The sequence below is a fragment of the Dryobates pubescens genome, chromosome 5 (assembly GCF_014839835.1).
Source record: "Dryobates pubescens isolate bDryPub1 chromosome 5, bDryPub1.pri, whole genome shotgun sequence".
Taxonomy (NCBI): Eukaryota; Metazoa; Chordata; class Aves; order Piciformes; family Picidae; genus Dryobates; species Dryobates pubescens.
The window spans coordinates 23,831,523-23,852,283 of NC_071616.1; the positions used below are offsets into that span (position 1 = coordinate 23,831,523).

Consider the following 20,761-nt stretch of genomic DNA (forward strand, 5'->3'; position numbering starts at 1 on the left):
CACCATTGCCTCAGGCTGTTCTCTGGCCTCATGATATCCAGGCTTGGGTTCACATCATGGGGATGACTGTGCTGTAGGGTGAGCTTTGGGGGCCTGGCCTTAGGTCACTGCCCTTCACCGATACGCACTTATTGCAGGACCATGGAGTAGTGGAACTTGGGAATTCCCAACCCTCTGATGTTGAACACCCCCTTCAGAGGTCATTGGCTTTCTCTAATTTTTTACTTGTCTGGTGACCATTTAATTCAGCACCAAGCACGTGACAGCCACAGCAGAAGCTCCTGCCTGGGCACTTTGCTTTTTATCCCAGTAATGCTGGGGTAGCACGCTCAGCCCTTCTCCCAGCCCTGGCTCTGTCTGGCTTACAAAGCAACAGCAGCAACTGGGGGCATAGAGATTGTCTTGTTCCCTGCCTGGCTTTTGTTTTGTGTCCTGCCTGCTTGCACCGCCCCTTACTAGAGGTCTCTGCAGGCAAGGGAGTGTCAGGGCTGGTCTCATCACCACATGCTGCATGACACCTTTCATAAGGGCTCTGATGCACCTAATGATGAATTCACAGGCCTTTGAGAAGGGATCATGTCTTCCAGAGGCTAGAACAAAATATAATAAACTTAAAATAGCTGCTTCCTTATGGAATATGCCAACAAGCCCCACTGAAAGCCCAGTAGAGTGTAAATTAGCATAAATTTGAATACATCTCCATAATTTCAGCCTCACCCATCAGACCTGCTCCTGTAATGAAGTGCTGCCTGACATTGTGGGCTGCTAAAGGTATTTGACATATGCCAGGCCAGAAATGCCATCTCTAGTGAGGCCCTAGGTGCCTTTGCCTTGGCTCTCATTAGAGACAATCCAGAGTAATTCTCCCCAGTCATTGGGTTCCTGCCTGCATTCCTCCCCAGGGACCACTAGCACCAAACCTCTTTTCCCTAATACCACAAGAAGCTGCACTCTCTCACCACAGGAAATTGCATGATAAATTCTCAGGTCGTAAGATCTAGATTGTCAGTTTGGGTACAGAGGGAGGAACCAAGCTCAGGCAGCCAAGTAGAGGGACTGTGGAGGGAAATGTTTGCTCAGAACTGCACCTAGTGCCCAGTGAGGTCCCTATGAGGAGAAATGAGGAACCCAGCACTCAACACACCGCTGGAACACAAAATAATGTCCTTTTAAACCCAACTAATAAGTCCAAGCCCTAGAGGCCCAGGAGCACATTTTGAAAAGTGTATGAGCACTGAATTTCCATCATGCATCCAGAGTTACATCTGTCAACCTGCTGCATGCCCTGGGCAAATCCAGCACAGTGCTGGCTAAAGCTTCTCCAGATACCACCTGAGACCCAAATCACAATCTTGAACTGTCAAAAAATGACTGGTATCTACAAAATATAGCTTAAATACCAGAAACAACATCAAAGAGCCCTAAAAATAAAGGTTTGCTGTGGTTTCCTTCACCATATGGTCACTTTTATTCAGGTAGGATCCACTTGTAGTTTAGATCTATCAAAGTGATGTGAGGGGCTGTGAGGGCTGGGGAAGGCAAAGGTGTTCCTGGGGAGATAGTGGCTGCCTCCAGTATGAGGCCACACCATTAGGTCTCCATCTTGCCTGCATCATACAGAGGGTTGATGTAAAAGATCTGGTGGTCTTTAGGAGCCATCTCCTGCAGTGTCTCCTGTCCAGGTTCAGTGCTTGGTGTCTCCTGCAGTAGTGCGAGAGGGAAAAGCAATTGATGGGGAAGGGAAGCAAACCACATCCGGTACCGAGTCCCTGTGGCAGCTAAGTCGCTGGTGATTTGTGGGAGGGTGAGGCCATCACACAAACCCCTCCTGGCCTGAGGAAAGGAGGACTCCTGCCAAATGCATTGCATCTTGCATTGTACAAGCTGCTAGCACTTTGAGAGGGCACTAGCTGGTGCCCCTGCCAACTCCTGGTTGCTTTCTGAGAATCCTCAGGTCCCCAGGCAGTGGTGACTCACCACATCAAACATGGGATTGTCGAAGCCTTTGTCATTGTCCGACTCCAGCTCCACCAGTCTGTTCCAGGGCCGGGGGAAGCGCAGGGCAGGCAACCTGGGGAGAGACCTGGACATCACACGTCCACATTCCACCCATCCCAGCAGCTTTCTCAGATGAAACACTGCATCTTCCAGAGGTGAATGGGACATACAGGGACATTTCAGGCTGTCTTTGAAATGAGATGTTTGTGCTCTTTCCCAGGAAAAAGCTGCCCTACCCAGCAGAAACTACTCAGCCTGGAGGGCTGAGACATGCATCCTGGAGGGAAGAATTTGTCAGAGGCAGACAGCTCCAGCACAGGCTTCACTTTGGAGCCATTGCTCTCCCACCGTGGCCTAAAATGAATTGCCACAGAGCCGACACCTGTTCCCACTGCAGCCTCAACAGTCACTAATTACTTTTGTCATTTCTTTTATCATGTTATCATTTCATCATCTTAATCACCATCATCTCTTTTATTATTTTCTTCATTACTCTTATCCTTAAAGTCCCACTCACTGAGGATCATCCCTTGCACCAGATACCTGATGCATGTAGGCTCAGCAGCGGTTCCACACATGTCACTGCAGGTTCTGGGGGGCCATGGGTACTTAACCACTGTGACCACAATATGTGCAATCAGAGGAGCTGTGCTATCTGCAGGGAAGCTGTTTCCAGACCCTTTTTGGTGGAAAGAAACGAACTTCACTGGTGTGCTGGTGGTCAGGACAGTTCCACTGCATGGAAGGAGACTCTATCTGCAGACTCCCAGAGCCTTCTGCCTAATTAGCAACATCTCTGCTGGTGTCAGATGCCTCCACGATGCTCAACAGCACTGATCAAAAGGGCCCTGCCCCAGAGCCCCTGGAGAGACACAGCAGGAGAGTGTCAAGCCTGGGGATGTGACCCAGACTCAGGTTCAGCTCCATCTCCTGTAGCTACATGAACTTCCTTCCCACCACTGATGGAGCCACTTTCGAAGGCCTGTCCAGCATCCAAAGTGTCAGTGGAAGATAAATCATTAAGTAGCAACTATGGGGCTGGGAGTTTCATTTAGAAATTGAATGGAGGCTCAGGTTTATTGCAGGAAATGTCATGTCAGCCCGTGCTGAGCAGCAGGGCAAGCATCCCTGCCACAGCCACTGCTGTGCAGCAAGAGAACCCAAGGTGATGACCTGACCTGAGAGCCTGAAACACAGCCAGCACACCCTGGCAAACACCAATGCACCTTGCACACACAAAGTAAAGCAATTCACATCTCCTGGTTTTAAAAATTATAGGGTCCATCCAGTTTGCCCATAGTCAAGTAGGTGACATGAGCCATAGCAGCTCAGTGGACACCTCACCACACCCAGAGACATTTGCCAACAAACCCTGTAAAACTGTCCTTGGGAGAGACAGGGCCCTGTGGGAAGGTGGGTATACATGTGTGAGGGGTGGGCTGGGTGCTCTGCGCACCTGCTGTGGGCACTGCTGGGATGCCCTATTCACTGACAGAGCCTGTCTCCAAGCTCTGAGGGGAAAAGGTGATGGAGAAGAGTATTTCTGGCCAGCTCCCAGCTGCTGTGAGGTCAGGTGCTGTGCACTTCACTGCCTCACTCCTGAGATCTCTCCATGCTATGTGAGCAGCTAATGCACCAGAAGCTGCGTTTTCTTCTGGATGCTGTCACTGCTTTACATGGCTATAAAGTTGTGGGCTGAGTGCTTTGAATTATTTTGACCAAGTTCCATTTAAGCAGCTGCCTAGTTTCAGTCTTCCACCCCCCAGAAGGACTGCAAACTGTTACAAGGAACAGGAGTTGCCCCCAGGCTGTGCAGAACACCAACCAAGCCACAGCAGCTCCTCTCCCACCAGAGCACACCATGCCACAAGAAACCAAGAAGAAAATCCTCCCAACCAAGTAGCAGTCCAAGAGTACATAAATGCCTTTCAGCCACCTCATACTCTTTAGTATGAGATGGAGAGACACTGTAACAGGTCGTCCAGAGAATGTGCAGATGTCCCATCCCTGGGAATGTTCATGACCAAACTGGATGGGGCTTTGTGGAACCTAATTGAGCTGAAGATTGAGCTGCCCATAACAGAGGGGGTGGACTAGGTGATCTTCAAAGGTCCCTTCCAACCCAATCCATTCTGTGACTCTTTGAACAGTACTGTTGGGTACAGCAGACTGACTTGCCATGTCTGCCACTGTCAGAGCTCTGGGCAATACTGTGTGCCCCTGTGCCACCAAGCTAGCTGTAAGGAGAAGCCTGGCAATACGTTGCCTCATCCTTACCTTAGATTTCCCTTTATGTAGAGAAAGAGGATCCCTCCAAGGAACAGGAGACCAAAGAGCAACCCCATGATTGTCCCCGCTGTGATCCTGCTTGAAGTGTGGCTTCCAGCTTGCCCACTGAATGTGCTGCTGGTGGACACCTCCATTCTGCTAGCTGAAATACCAAGCACTTCACCTGGGAAAGGGCAGAAAGACACAGGGATGAGGATTGGCCAGCACATCCCAATTCTGACTCACAGACAAGGCAAAAGGAGTCTGCAGCTGGATCTGTCACTGCTTGCCTGATTGGTTCCCTTTCAGTACACAGCTGGGTGAACTTTGTTACCCTGTGACCCCTGGCTGAGTTGATGCTGGGGGAAACTTCAACCCACCACAATCTGCCAGTTTACATGGCAGCCTCCACACTGCATTTTGGCTGCAAAGCAGCTCTGCAGAAAGGTACCTGGGGGTTTTGGAGAGCACCAAGCTAGACATGGCCAGACATGGTATGAAAGGCCAATGGTATCCTGGTCTGCATGAGGAGGAGGGTGCCACCAGGTCAAGGGAAGTGACACATCCTTTCTATTCTGCCCTGGCAAGACACAGCTGGAGTGTTGAGCCAGACTCTTCTCTGAAGTGCCCGGTGTCAGGGCCAAAGGAAATGGACACAACTTGAAATAAAGTAAATTCCACTTAAATAGAAGAAAAAAAAATACTGCAACTGTGGTCAATTACGAGGACAGGTTGCCTACACGTATTTTGGAGTCTCCATCCTTGGAGACATTGAAACCCCAGCTAGACACATGGTCTGCCAGCAGAAAACAAGGAGTTCTGGACAGCTGTGGGTTTAGCTGCACCTGTAAGGGACCACGGAGGAGGACAGTGGCATTACCATGCTGTGCTATGTCCTCCATGATGTCTGCTGCCAGCTGCTCCACAGTGGCGCCAGTCTGCACCATCAATCCATCATCAATCAGCACAATTTGGATGAGAGGAGCGTAGCCTCGGTGTATGACTCCCAGGAAGGTCTGTAGCTTGTGCACCTTGGATATGGCCATCCTCATGCTGGTGTACTTGGGCTTTTCAAAACACAGACACACAATGACCACGAAAGTGGTAGGCAGAAATCAGTCACTTCTACAGACAGCCACGATGGATGCACCAGCAAGGCTCACCCATAAATCTTCACCAACCCCATCACAAAGCTGCCAGCCCTGTTACCGCAGTGCCAGTGCAGTTCCCAAATAAGAGGCTCGTATCTCCCTTCCCTTCCAAGCTGTGACCAGCACCTGGCACTCAGCACCTCCCTGCAGAGGCGAGTGTGCCAGGAAAACAATTTCGTGTAGCACATTCATTAAATGCTGTATTAAGACAGAATGGCTGCAGGGAGAGCAGGCAGCAGGCTTTCAGCTCAGGATCAAGAGAGCAGTATTGTGGTATTGATCCTCCCAGTATAACTCTAAGCACACCTCCCCCCAGCAGCTCCCAGGCAGGAGGAAGAGTGTCATGCTATGTCTGACAAGGAGTAGTGTGAAGTGAATCCTTGTAGAGGATGCGTCTGAGTGCTGACCAACACTCGTTACCCACCCTGTGCTTGCCCAGCACTGGAAGCCATCTTACAGAGGCCCTGATGAAGATTTGCATGGCCCTAGCACATGGGTTGACCTTCTATGTTATCTAGACCTGACCTGGATGACCCCCTGCATTTTTTACATCAGGGTTTCCACTAAGACCTGCTGCATCCTTTTTCATCCATGTGCCAACAGCTCTTCCTTCCCCACAATGAGAGGGGCAACATGGCTGTGGCAAGGAGGCTGCTCCAGCTGCCCTGGCAAATTGGCACATCCAAGAGGCTGAATATGGAGGTTAAGCCCTTCAGGGTGGTGGGGAGTGAGGCTGAACCCTCCTGTGTCACTAGGACCACATACCCCCCCAAGACAGGCCCACCAGCATCAAGTCACTGGCAGACATGGCCGGTGGCTTGTGCCTTTGCTAGCCCCTCCTAATATAGCAGGCTACGTACCTGGCTCAGCAAGCCTTGCAGCAGTCTATCCTGGTACTTCTGCAGGTCAAAATCAGGAGTGAAGTCCAGGTTAATAGTGGCTCCTACAGCCCAAAAACAGACAGGTATGACATTGTCACTGAGCCTGGGCAGAGAGCTGCCATGGCGCCACAGAGGCAACTGCCATGAAAGGCACTGGGAACCCTCCAATACCTCCAAGCAACTGCTCTGCCCAGACTCAGGAGAGACATCTCCACAGCCCTGCCTGAGCATCACTGCCCTAAGAAGTGTCTGCCTCCCTCACTGGTGTTTTTATCAACTGGGTTTGATTAAAGTCTTTTGTTTTCTACCACATTGCATAGAGAAGTTTTTTCTGGAAAGCTTTCTCCCACGTACCCCTCTGGGGAGCTCTGTATGTGCCTGGTTTCAGGGCTGTAAGGCTGCAGTTCAGCGATGCAACCCTGGCTGTAAATCTGCATGGTTTTATTTTAAACTAAATGAAAGAAACTTGGAGCTGGAAAGCTGACATTAGGGTGAAAAAGGTGCAGTTCCTCTGAGTGTTTTCTGCTGCATAAACACAGCAGAGCGCTATTAGCTTGACAAGTTGTGGCATCCTGACAGGATAAACCAGAGGCATGGACAAAGGGCTGCAACTCAGAATAAACTCCCAAAAGCAAGGCTGATGTTTCAGAAAGATGCTCTGAGAGGGTGGCATGTGGCATATGGATGGGACCTGTGGATGACACCAGTGGGAGCAGTGATGCAGCTAAACTTCAACCCACAAACAGCAGCATTCCTCACACCCAGCTTTCCCCCAGAGCCAGGGAAAGGGGGCTGGGGCAGCCGACATGGGAGGGAAGATGAATAGGACAGTGGCCCCCACTCACCGCAGACCTTGCAGCAGTGGCCATGGGGCTGCAAAGGGTTCTGGCAAGCTGGCACCGGGCACTGACCCCCCGACGCTCTGAGAAGGGCTGCACAAATTCGGTGGCCATCCTAAAGGAGAGCAGGGCAGTGTCAGTCCCTCGCTCTGCAACTTACAATGGCACCACGCTGAACCGCAACGTCAGGACTCACCGGGGCATTCCCGCAGGCACAGCCGGACTTGTCAGGACAGCGAGTGCCTGTCACCTGCAGAGTGCCGTTGCCATGAAACTGCAGTGAGGCGGAGGGACCCTGCAGGTACCCAGCCCAGGCCTCGGGGCTGCTGAGCTCCTGTGTGGGAAAGAGCAGCAAGGTATCCTCGGCCACATACAGGCACCTTGCTGTGCCACCTCGATGCCCAGTGCCACATCTAACAGCCCCCTTCACAGGCAGAGGGTGCAGCCGGAAAATCTTGCCAATAGCACCCATTCAAACTTGTGCATGCAGCCAGCAGACAAACCCTTTCTGATTTAAAACAAACAAGCACACAGACCACAAATAAATCATGAGATGGCTGAGCTCTTCTTTGCTTCTTGCCTTCCCTCTTTCTGCTGGCCCAGAGAATTTGGGTTATCAGCTTTTAATGACTAGGAAATGCTGGGAAGCATTTCAGTGAGCTCAGCATTAGTGAAGGCTGAGCTGGACTGACCATCCTCATCTTGCCAAGCCACCAGTCTTCCAAAGGAGGATTCTCCATGCTCTAGCACAGCAGAAGGATTTCTCAGGCTCTGGAGTGAAAGTACCCCACAGAGAGCAGAGAGTGGAATAGCACAGAGACAAAGTAGTTTATTTACAGGAAATAAACTATAATCACAAAACCAAAAAGCACTCTCTCCTTCCATCTCATCTCTCAGCAGCAGCCTTTGCCCTGTGGGGCACAGAGGTAGATCCCAGGAGGTGATGATGTGCCATAGGGTAGTCCCCAGGCATCAGCAGGACGGATATCACTCCGATCACCCAAGACCATCCACCTCTGCATCCCGGAGACATGTCCTAGGTGAGTTCCTCTGGGTTGCTGCCTTGTCCAGACTTGCCTGCATCCACCTCAACATTGGCTGAGTTTGTTAGTCACAAAGCAGTTACCTAATGCCTGGCCCTGAACCGGCAGATCCCAGGCAGTGCAGCACTAGAAATAATAAATAACTTATGAAATGTCTGCCACATCTCCCACTCCTGGAAGGAGCCTGTGTTTACTGCTGCAGAGCCTGTGATCTTTCACTCCTCTGACTGGCAAGGGATGGGACTCATCGTGCTCCTGATTCCCGGGCTGATGCACAGCAGGCTGCCAGCGTTTCTATAATTATCCTTCCAATCAATTAAAGAACAGTACTGAAACAAAGCTGTGGGATGATTGCCAGGCCCCGGGCTATGTTAAGGTCAGAGGTGGAAGAGAGGTGTCCCCAGAGAGTCCCAGAGCAGTGCAGTTGTGGACGTGTGCCTGGGAAGGAGTCAGACCCCGGGTGCTGGAGAAGATGCCATTTGCTGCTGGTTTGACCCGTGATCACAGACCATTTTCATTTTCAGTCTGAACAGTGAGGCAGCCTGTGCTCCCACCACAGGGAAGGGAGGTGATAACAGAAGAGGAAAGAAATTGAGACCATCTACAGCGGCAGCCACCCATGAAGCTGCAGTGCCATGGAAGTGACCCATCTCCCTATGCAGTGCCACCGCTCCATCCCTGTCTGGTCCCTCCTCTCCACGACCTCTCCTGGCCATAGTAAGGAGGTGTCAGGCTGGTTTCTCATCCTAGCCACATTACCTGTCCCATGAGAGAGATGCTATGCAGGTGAATCACTTGCTGTGATGAGTCGATATTTATCCAGAAGGAGGTTTCAGGCTGGAAGATAACATCATCATACTGGCATGGGACACGCTCCTCATCCACAGAAAAGATGTGCCTGTTTGCCTCGAGCTCCTCACCATGGGACACAGCCTGCCACAATGTGGGGTCAAACCATGTATGGTTCTCAGCATCAGCAAACCTGACCGTTGCACCTGGAAAAACAACTTGAAAGGTTAAGCATGACCCAGACCCAGATTCACAGCTCCAGCAGATGCCTCTGGCTTGGTAAAATGAGGCACTGCTTTGCCCAAGGTAGAGGAGCTCGCCCTGCAGGCATCAGGTGAAAGACTGGCCCTCCCAGGCACCCACCACCTCAAGCGCAGGCAAAGCATGCTAACTCTCAGGGCTGAGGTCTCAGCAATTTCTAGCGGCAGGCACTCAGCCTCAGATCCCACAGGACATTACCCACCCCCTCCACCCCCCACTCCCTTATTTAAAGCTCACCCTTATGGCGGGGAGGAAAACAGCTGCCCAAATGCAGCAGATAAAAATGGTTATGAAAATTCATGTCCCAGTTCCCAAGCAGCCTGGCAGGCCTGCCAAAACATGATCAGTCCTGCTCCCCACAGTGGGTAACACCAAAACCAGTGTCCCATTTAACCATTAATTACTTTACCCATTAGCCATTTCCATGCTGGTCACATTTAGTATCATTATGCAGTGCCCTGCTTCCTTCTCATCCTTTCCAACAGCTTCATCTTCCCCAGTTCAGCTAGCACATGGGCATTCATTGATTCAATTATTTGTACTACTTTAAAAATTATGCTTCAAAGAAACTATTTGCAAAATTGCCCCAGAAAGTCTGTTGATTTCAGGGGAGAAACACATGGACAGCAGGAAAAGCCCAGTGCAAAGCTCAGACAGCTGCCAGAGCATCCCTGACAGGAGACAAAGAGCCCCGAAGCAGAAAAATGATGAAGGATTTTGGAGCAGCTCAGAGAGCTTGATGCTACAGTTACTCCTCTGGGCAGACCCATTTGGGCTTTTTCACATTTTTGCTCTCTTATTTTTTGCCAGTCAGAGCACAGGCACAGGCTCTTCCCTTCCTGCAAGAGAACTACAAGATTACTGGCCACTGAAAGCATTAGGTAGCTCTTAAATACCCAAAATACTTCTCCCCAGAGAAGAGCTTTCAGACTAGTAACAGGCACTGATAAAGCAAACCTGCTGTCTCAGTCACAGCAGATATGGTCTGGAGGCTCAGAGGGGAGGGAAGGATGCGCTCGCACTGAAATCCCTTTGCACACTGGGCCAAAGGCCAGCCCACTGAGATGGCTGTGGTTCAGCTCACCAGTGTGTAACTCATAGCCACTTTTCTTTAGAAATACCATGGCAAAGAAAATGAGGGCTTTGATGTGGCTACATGCTTAACAGGCAGGGTAAAATACAAACAGTTTTTGCCTCTCTGCTACAACTTCAAAGGCTTCCCTACTATAATTACTTTTTTATGAAACAGGTGATCTAGAAGGAAGAAAAGATCTGATGTGAGGGAGGTCATCAAAGAAAAGGTAAGTATTAAAAGAGGCGTGATTTACTTTACTGGATGTGAGGAGGAAGTTCTTCACCATGAGAGTGGTGGAGCCCTGGAATGGGTTGTCCAGGGAGGTGGTTGGGGCGCCATCCCTGGAGGTGTTTAAGACCAGGCTGGACGAGGCTCTGGCCAGCCTGACCTAGTGTGGGGTGTCCCTGCCCATGGCAGGGGTTTGGAACTAGATGATCCTTGTGGTCCCTTCCAACCCTGACTGATACTATGATACTCTGAGGTGGGACAGCAAAGACCTTTGTAGAAATGTTTGGGCTGAATTTGCATCACTAATCATGGAGTGATGGGGTAACTGGTCTGGGCACAACGTACCTGAGTCACAGCCTGGATCCCAGCTGCCATCGAAAGCTGTGAATCCTGCACCAGACGCCAGCACAAATTCTCCATTCAGGGGCAGGTACTAGACAAAGATATTCAGAGTATTACTGTGCCATCCTGCTGCCAGCCACCCAGGTTTGTAATCAAATGACAGTGCTAATTATTAGGCTGCCTATTACACTTGCTGTCTCTGAGGCACTTCACAGTCATTAGGAGTTACCCTTGCTGTGCCCCATGTTAATGGAAAAATATCAGCTCCCCTTTCTACAGATGAGGATGCTACAATAGGGAGAGGCAATTTGACATTATCTTCCAGTAGCATGGAAAAGCATGAAGTATTCAGAGGAACAAGAACCAGGGAAAAGCAAAACAAGCTCTTTTGGCAGCTGCTTCCTCCTCTTGCACACATTCCCAGCAGCTTGGAAATGGCTTTATACATTGGTATGCCATGGAAAACCCAGCTTTACTCTGCAGGTGTCCAGAGTTCCCCTTGCTTAGTGAATTCCCACCTCTAGGGGTTATGCTTGCCAAAACAGGGACCCGAACAAAGCTTGGAGAGGTGTCAGTTAGTAGATTTTTTTCTCAGCATGAGCTAAGAAAAGCACACAGAAGCATTTGGTGCAGCTTGCCATAGCTAGACCCTCTTGGTAGGACTACCAAGTAGTCAGTGTCACCATACTTGTTTGGCTTCAGCCCAGCCAAACTTCTGCTCAGTGGCACAAGGACAGACCTCAACAAGGACAGTTCTGCCATGAGAACCCTTTTGGCAAGAAGATGCAGCCAAGCAGGTCACTAGCTTGCACTGTCAGCTCCAGGACAGACCTTGGCAAACAACTGAATCAGGCAACTTGTTCACAGTACATGGAATATTCAGCCCATCCCACCTTATTTTATGTTTAGAAATTGGCAGAGAGAAGGCCAGGTCTTCCCCAACATTTTCACATGGCAAGGAGTGAGTGACCTTCAGGAATTCCTGCTCCTCTAATCTGTTCTACCCAGGGTTTTAGCTTCACTCCCGAGACAGCAACTGGAAGCCCTCGAGGATTGTGTTATGCCAAAGCACTGTGTCCTGTGCTCAGGCAGAAGCATGTTAGAGGGGAAGTTAAGGGTTCATCTACTGAAAGCATGTTAGAGAGGAAGTTAAGGGTTCATCTACTGAGCAGGCTTTTAAATATGCATTTAGGTTAGAGAAAGAAAGACTTATGAATGACTGTTGCAGATAGCTCTCTGTCCTGGGGGCAATCTTGCCTGATGATGCTCTGCCCCACACAGGGATCACCTTGGAGTGGGGAATCAAGGCAAAAAGCTCCTCACCCCCAAGCTTTAGGCATCTGTTTAGAAGTTTAATGCTCTGGTGGTTTAATGCTCTGGCCATAGCCCAGGTCTCCTTCTTGGTTCAGGAACTGTGAGAAGCCATGGTGGAGTGCAGCAGTCAGTTGCCACTGAGAAGAGCTCTGCAGTGCTCCTGTGCACCATATACTTCAAACCCAGCAATGTCCTCTGTTGGGCTGGACAAGAGGGGATGATGAGGTGAGCAGCTGAGGTCTGGGCAACTTTTGCCCCAAGAGGATGGAAACTCCCCACCAGCCAGGAAGAAGCCTTTGGCTATGGAAACTGCTCCTAAGACCATAGTATGCGTGAGTCATGCCTAATTGGAAACCATGGCATCATGTTCTCTGAATTTCTACTACTCTTGAGTGAAGTCAGTTTTTCCAGTACTGAGACACTGAAAGAAGCTGGAAAGTCTTTCAGGATCCAAATGGCAATGTGTCCTTCAGCTGCAGATATGAAACCTATGTCTAGTGATGTTTTGAGGCTCAGGACTTGGCCTGCTTTGAACTGGACAAGGTCTGTGCTACCAGTACCCTTCACAAGGTGCTTCATAAGCACCCTGGCTTATTTTCCTGTGAGTCCACATGTGTGGGTGGCGGGACACTTTGGAGCAGTCAGCTAATGCCTATACTGGGGACAGGTACCAGCAGCACTGTTGACCAAGTCCCTTCTCACAAACCTGCTAGGGCATTTCAGCCTTAAGCATCTCACTATTGCCTCTTGTCCACTTTTCAGGCTGCCACCCTGCAACCTGCTGTGTCTGATGGGGCCAAGCAGGGAGGGTGGCCAGCTAACTGCTGGGGTCCAGCTGAGCTGCTCAGGGTGGGCTTTCAAATGGGATGCAGTGGATCATTTCACTAACACAGAGTATCAGCTCTTCACAGCAGGCATCTGCAAGCACTCAGGACCCTAGCTGCGGATCTTTGGATGGAGGAAGGAAAATCAGACAGCAGCAACTGGTGACAGGGATGGGTGACATAGCAGGGCCATGGATGGCTGGCCCCTGCTTGCAAGAAAAGCCCAGTAAGGAGTCACAGTATATCTGAGGTGTGTGTAGAGATACCCACACAAATACAGATGCACAAATGCTCCTGTGATGACCAATAGAGGTCACATCCTCCCCTGCCTGGGAAAGTCCAAGTAAGCAGGGTCTGGATTGGGTGCAGAACAGATGAAGGGTCAGTAGTACACAGCACCAATGCTGCCCATAGGGAGAGGTGGGAATAAATGCCTCATGCTAAACCTGACCCACATCTGAAGCTCCTGTGCAGGGCTCTGGAAACACTATCCTCTGGGCTTTCTGGAGAAGATGCAGCTGCTGCAGCTACCACTGGAGATCACCCTCCACCATTGAGATGAAAACCCCAGGCTGCCTGGACTTTCCAAGCCCAGAGGAAGCTGTCCACATGAGTATGAGTGTGGCAGGGAAATGATTGTCCCACAACACACATGGTGTCCCAGCTTCTGACCCCATCACACTCTGGGACTGCCCAAACATTCTTTGCACCTGTCGTGGAATTAAAATGCAACACAGAGTGATGTGAGCCAGGGAATGGCATCGCCTCCTCTCCACAAAGATGGTGTGCAAGAACAGTCCAGTACTTCTGATTCACAGCACAAATTTCTGAGGCTGAGCCCACAGATACAGCTCCTTGCCCACCAAGGCAGATGTGTTGCCCATCTACCACCATCCCTTCCCAAGATGTGCATCACTGGATAGAATTTCAGAAGTGGCTCCATTGTCCAGTGGATCTTAGTTTGTAAATAATTTGTCCTTTCTTTTTTCCCCTAACAGAAATTAAGCATCTCAGTTTCTGAAGAGGACAAATGGAGTTTCCAACTGGGCAGTGGCTTTCTGCATTTGGGAGTTTAGTATAGAAATTGCTTATAGGCTGGGCCACTTTCCAAGTACATTTTGAACTGAAAAATGACATGTACCAAAGGACTGGAGCCAAAACCTGGCAGCTTCATCTCCTCTCCCTTACTCCTGCCAACCTGTACTCCAGGGCCATTAATACAGCAAACTCAGTCCCATTAGTCATTTCCCATCCCTGATACTGTTAAATGACTTATCTCTTCAGTCATCATTATCAAGTGCAATGACAGCTGAAAACACACAGCCATCCCTTTTTTCATCAAACTAAGAAAAAAGAAAAAAAGAAGAAGGAGAAAACACCCCATGTGACTCTCGGTCCAAAGTCACTCCATTTGCACCCTCAGTGTTGCAACACTGAGAGGAAACCCACTGCCCCAGTGTGTAAGTGAAAATGAACCTAAATTCCAAAAGAATAAAATAGAAAAGGCCTGAGTGACTTTACCTGGCCTTTGGCAAATCTCAGTTCTGCTTAATTCATGAGCATCAGGCTGAAATGTCTGACAACGGCAGTGTGACTGTCACCATCATCAGTGCAGGAAAAAATGCACTACTTAGGCTTTGAACCCAGGTGAGCAATGCTCATGTCTGCAGTTGGCTCTTTGCCCAGTCTTATTTTAATCTCAGGTGAGATGATGCCACTATCCTCATTGGGCAATGCTGAGACTGCCCAGGCATGCTGGGCTCCACAGCTCCACACCAGCAAGCAGGACTTTTGTCACTGGGGCTGTGCACAACTCTGGGTACTTTCCCTCACCTAGCACCCAGCTGGGGGGCAGCTTTGGGCCTGGTGCTAGTGACATCTCATCAAACAATATCACTGGGATAGGATGCAAGGGGGTTATTTCTCCACCACGGAGTGCAGTAATGCACCATAGGCATTAATGTGAGAGGAAAATAATTTCTGCATCATCTGTCCCAGTTCTGCTTTGCTGGGGCAGTGACAGAGCCAATGGCGACAGGCAGGCAGCCCCTGTCCATTGCTGCCCCTGGGTGGGAATAGTGGGGGGTTTTCCCAACACCCACTGGGGTCAGAGGTCTGAACACAGCTGGGTGTGTGGGTGGTTGGGTGGGATACAACTGTTGGTTGATGGCTCCAGAAAGGCACAGGGCCAAATTCATCCACAGGTAAATGCCTTGACAGCTCTGGGGCACTGCAGTGGCTTACTTCCTGCAAGGTTCACTGGGTTGGTTAGCAGGGGTCTCTTTGCTTGCTTTCCTACCCAGGTGAAGCTTCCACCCATATCCTCAAGCCAGTGCCCCTCCTCTCAGCCATACATGCCATTTCCACACCTCCCATTCTGCCACCAGATCTGGCCTGCCCCCGCCAGAGCCCTTGATCTCACACCTCTGATACGACATTGGCAGATCCTCTGCAAGAGCGGCTGATGAGGCATGATGTCCTGTGGCCACCCCAAGATATCCAGGTGGACTTGCTGCTAGACTAGGACCTTGCTGCCCAAAACTCCTTGCCCAGATATGTCCCCACGAGGAGTGGAATGTTAGCACCCCCCCCAAAAAAAAGCAAATACAGGCAAGAAAGGCAGTTCTTATCCCCATGCAACTCACGTTCAGGCAGGTTGGTGCAGCATGGAGCAGGGCACAGAAACTCGTGCTCTTCTCCATGGGACTCACTAGCAGTGGGCAGAAGATGCCCACCTGTGCTCTCAGCAACAACTCACCTCTCTGCTGTTGCCTCCTGGAGCAGGCAGGGGCACAGGCAAAGCAGCAGTGTCACCAGTGGGGCATTATCATTTCTGTGCCATTCCCTGCAAGCTATTGAGGTGCTTGGCTGCTCCCCCACCCTGCTTGCATCCTTGCCTCCCTCTCCTGCCAGGCAGGGCCCTTCAGCAGCACCACTGCTGTGGTCTCAGTAATGCAGGAGCCACTTCCCTTGCTCTGCCTGCTCATCGCACTTTGTGTTGTGTTTTGGGCCTAGTCTCCCTGTATCACTTACCCAAGCTGGCCTTGCCAGTTGGCCCCTCCACGGGGGTGGCTTAGCACACTGGGTTCCCAAAACATCCTGCTACTGCCTGTCCCCACAAAGATGCTGCAGCTCCTGGCCATCCCACACAGGTGCTGGCTGGTGCACACTTTGCAAAACCACCCCACAGACCCCAGTAAAAGCCATGGGGGGATAATGGGTCCAAAAAGGCCATTAATTTGGCTGTAGCCCCACAGTGCACACCTGCAGATGTGGAACCAACAGGAAACAGAAACCAGGTGTCCTGGGGATACACAGGTACATTGGGAACCCCTCAGGAGAGCAAGATAATTCAGCTAATTTTCCTGAATGTCCCTCCACAGACAACAGTCAGAGAGAGTGGGAAAATGGTTCAAGGTGCAGGCAGGGAAATCATCTCCTGCAGCGAGAGACAGCAAATTGTCCATGGATCAGTCACCAAGGCAGACATTCTTCAGCATCCGCTCCAGCCTGGGATGCCAGCAAACCACTCTGCTCCTCACAGGCATTAATAACCACTCCTGCTGGAAATTAGCCTGCAAGGAGCAAATAAACTTGGGGAGGTGACTGTAAAAGGCTGTTTTACACACTCCTTTCCTAGGGCAAATCTTCAGTGAGAACACTGCTGGAGAAAAGCCTGCAGGACTTGGGTTTGTAATGATGTGCTGGTGCACAGACACACAGTCCTGTGACATTTTTTACCTTCATCCCAAGAGAAGGAAAAATAACACCTTTTCTGGGTGTCTTGTTACCCTGCTGTTTGGGAAGGAGGGAGCACTGGTGCCAGGGACAAACACAAAATGTGGCAATTCATTAGAGCCAGCACCCCTGGAGAGCAATTGGCATTTCAAGATCAATCTCTGCCAGGAACCGAGCAAGAGCATCCTGCAGCAAAGCCGAGTACATTCTGCTGTTGCAATTAGGCAGCTAAAAATATAAGGCTGGATAAGGCATCCCTGGTTAGACCCCTGAGCCCACCTCCACATTCCCAACTCTCCTCCAACCTTTGCAGCCCCTCACCGGGTGGGCAGGGAAGATGTATAGGCAGCTGCCACCACGATGGCAGGGATCAGTGGTGGAACAGAGCTGGAAAGATGACACTGGCACTGCTGAATAACCCCAGCCAGTGCCCTGACACTACAAGGGTTGAGCGAGGCTATGCTGCCCACGTGGTTAAACCTGACTCCTGCTGCCTCAAAAATAGCAAGTGGCATCATCCCTCCCTGGCCCATGCTCCAGGGCTGGCCAGCTCAGGCACAAACCACACCAGGACAGGTGTTACTGGGTCAAATGCCAGGCTCATAACCACAACTGTACCCTGGCCTGGCTCTCTTTTGAAGCACAGTGATAGCTAGAGGGTCCATTCCCCTCAAAGAAGCCCTTTTCCTCCAGCAGCACAACAAATAAAGTCAAAGCCCACCTTGCCCTGGAGCACTCACGTCAGGCAGCATCACCCTAAACACTGCCATCTTTTTTTGCACATTTACTCTCAGGCACTTCTGAAAGCCAGATAAACACTGATCTGCATCTTTAGGTAGCTAAATACCATACAAAGTCCATGCTAATCACAGTGGTTGTGCTTCAAAGTTACTTATGATGGACTTGGATTAGTGTGTGGCTGAATTAGGGACCCACTCAAAATTTCAGACCAAATAGCCACGGAGCCAAGTAATTAATGGGTTTTCTCCAAGCATGGAGGTAGGCTGTTCACCCCAACAGCCCCAGTCTCCTCCCAGGAAAGCAGGTTCTGGCACTAAGTTGGTGGAGTCAGGATAAGATGTTTCATGCTGCCCCTCTGCCAGCAGGGCAAGCACAGGTACCAAGCACCCTTCCCTCTGTGTGTTACTGCGGGCACTGTCCTCATGAATGTCAACGAGATCCCATACTCTTCCCCTGGTGTGGATTTCCTCCTGCACTACTATAGCAAGCATGGCTCTCCTTTTTCTTTTCTTTTCTTTTTTTTTTTTTTTTTTTTAATGGCCAAAGGCTGTATAGCATCTCCATGGTGACTCTAAAGCTTAATGTATTCCTGCTGATTTAAGTGATTAATTCTCCTGTGCAGCACGGCCAGCAGCTGAGCAGGTGCAGCCCAGCCTCACTGCAGAAAGCCTCACAATCAATTCATTTTCTAACTACCCCATTGCCAAATTTCACACCGTCCCCACAAGTGGCAGGTCATATCAGGTGCTGGGTTTCATTCCTTTTTCATCTCTAATTTTGGCAGTCCTTGTACCAACTGGTGACAAGAACACAACGGCACCTAGGAGGGAGGTAGTTGAGCTGAAATTAAACAGAAATATTCACCACTACTCTAGGAAGCTGAGCGGCATAGTTCATCACTGGGGCAGTGATGCCCAGAAAGGTATGAGCTGCAATATGGGTTATAGCCTGGGATGAGCTTGGCTGCTCACAGGCAGTACAATTGGGTTCAGCAGTGGGGTGAGCCCCTGGACCAGTGCCATGCCCTCACAACCCACGCTGTAACCCCAGCCCTCCTCCCCTCCTGCACAGCGGTGGAACTATAACACCCACTGTAACCTTGGAGCCCACACAACTCCTTGCCAGCACTGGGGTCCCAGAGAATCCCAAGAGCAGCAGAGGGTCCGCAGCACTCCCACAAGGATCACTGGATCTTTTAATGGGGTGACTTGGGGACCACTCCAGCACCCTGATCCCATCACTCGTTCGTGATAAGGACCGTTCCCCTGCGCAGCCGGCAGCCGGTCGGCACAGCCACAGATGTCATTAGCTGTGCAAAGGCTGTGTTGCACCTCCCTCTCCCTCAGCCAGACGCAGGGCTGCTCAGCTCGTCTCTCAAGCTGGGTTGTGAAAGGCTCCCCCTGTAACGAATAACGCTGCTTTGCAATTATGCACTTTGCAAGCCTCTGATGAAAGTGCTTTAGAAATATTATACATTCATCTGTAAGTAAAATAAAATCTACTGGAGTGATATTTTGCTCTTATCTTCTCTGGGTAAATTCCACACCGTTTATTACATTATGTTTGTACGTATTTCCCCAGTACATACTTTCCTCCAAAAATTCATATTTAAAATGCCATATAAATAAAGTAGCTCCTCCAAATATTTGTAGAAGGATTAAATGTGGCGCAGGGCGTTATTAGAGCATCAAAACTATTAGCGGCGTAGACAGCCTGAACAAATTGCACCATGTAAATTTCAAGGGCTCGCTCAGATTTAATGGCTGATAAAAGAGCAAAGGTGCCCTAAAACTGAGACAATTCAGCCACAAGCTCATCCCATCCAGGGGAGGAGGTTTTGCAAATAGGATCCGGCCCATTTCATGCCAGCCTGGCACTGGGACGGGAAGAGTCAGTGACCCATCTTACGTCCATGCATTGAGGCAGCAAAGATTTGTCTTTCCCTTTAATTCTTTCCTCCCTGCTAAACTTTACCCTCACAACTGTGGGGATCAAGGCCCTGCACTTTTGTGGTGTCTTTTTGAAGGACACCATTTGGCTCAGAAGCTCCTTCCTCAATCTGATCACACATTTTGGTAGGGTGTTGTGCCTGTCCTGTCACAGTCAGGCTAGTAGCACCACAGAAAAATATAAACCTCAACAGCACTTGAAAGCAAATATCTCAAGCAGCATTTTGAGATTTCCCAGAACGGTTTGTTTTCATTTCAAGATCTTTGATGTCAGCTTCACTTAGCCTCTGCCCCGGGGTTAGAGACTCCTCTGTGTTTGCAATGTTGCATGCTAGTGCTCCTCAGCAAACTACTGCCAGCGTCTCAACCCCATGGAAGGGCTTTTTCCCTTCCTTTGGGGAGCAAAAAAAATATTTCTTCCAAATGAAAGGAAGTTTTGGGGGGCTCTTCCCCATCTTCCCTAATGAAAACAAATAATCCCAGAAATGTGCTTTGTGGCTCTATGGTACAGACCCTGGCTGCTGCCACTTTTGGGGCCTCGTCCCAGCCAAGGCATCCTTGGTCTGGCTGGACCACAGAGCAGAATGCCAGAGTCCCTGGAGAGGGAGAGAGGGGGATATGCCATGCAGCTGGCTGGCAGTGCTCCTGTGCCAGCCCTGCCCTCACCCAGCCTCCCAGTGTCACCAGATGCTGCCTTACCATGTCTGTCAGCGCATGGGGAGAACTGACAAAGACTGAGACGACCTGTAAGAAAAGGAAAAATAAAAGCAGGCTTTCACCCAGCTGGCAATGGGTTTTTCCAAAGCCTGATGGCATTTTGCATACAATCAAATGAAAATAAAATGTCAAATACCTTGCTCTTCAAAAAATGAACCACGTCTCTGGCACAGGGGACTCTGCCTTTATCCCAGTTGGAGGCGGTTTCAAAATTAGTGTTGGGGATCCACTGCTTGTACACGGCAATGGCACTGGCTGGGAGAGGCAGAGAAATCACTGTAACCCAGTCCATGTGAGGCAGTGGGAACACTCTCTGGGATGTGCTGTAGGGATGAGTTAGCCTTTTCACACTAGATTTGGGGATTTTCTACCAAGGAGCAGCCCCTGTACCTTCCCAGTTGAGCAATCACAGCCCTCCTATGCACAGGTGATTGTTGGGTGGGTTTTTTTTGGCTGGATGATGGCTTTTACCCACTCAGATGGGAAGAGGAGTAAGGGACAAATATTTGGCAGGCAGCCAGAAGACAGGAAAGCCCTGCAGACAATGGGAAGCCTGGTACCTCAGCATTTATTGCAGTGGGGTTTGTTGCCACTCAGACTAAT

General features: G+C 50.2%; 1 protein-coding gene across 1 annotated transcript; it reads right to left on the minus strand.

The window, feature by feature from the left end:
- Positions 1–1,566: 1,566 nt before the first annotated feature.
- AMN (amnion associated transmembrane protein) lies at positions 1,567–20,502 on the minus strand. Its single transcript, XM_009905380.2, has 11 exons — positions 20,295–20,502; positions 20,141–20,185; positions 10,879–10,966; positions 8,940–9,175; positions 7,334–7,471; positions 7,144–7,252; positions 6,278–6,360; positions 5,147–5,333; positions 4,276–4,450; positions 1,978–2,071; positions 1,567–1,701 (listed from the first exon to the last, which is right to left on the minus strand). The coding sequence occupies exons 1-11, from the start codon at positions 20,448–20,450 to the stop codon at positions 1,591–1,593; spliced, it is 1,422 nt and encodes a 473-aa protein (XP_009903682.2). The 5' UTR covers positions 20,451–20,502; the 3' UTR covers positions 1,567–1,590.
- Between the last annotated feature and the right edge of the window lie 259 nt (positions 20,503–20,761).

Coding starts and splice junctions, on each gene's coding strand:
- AMN (XM_009905380.2), bottom strand. CDS start 20,450: ATGGACTGGGTTACAGTGATTTCTCTGCCTCTCCCAGCCAGTGCCATT. Junction 7,253..7,333: donor GTGCCTGCGGGAATGCCCCG/GTGAGTCCTGAC, acceptor GCTCTCCTTTAG/GATGGCCACCGAATTTGTGC. Junction 2,072..4,275: donor TACATAAAGGGAAATCTAAG/GTAAGGATGAGG, acceptor GTCTCTCCCCAG/GTTGCCTGCCCTGCGCTTCC.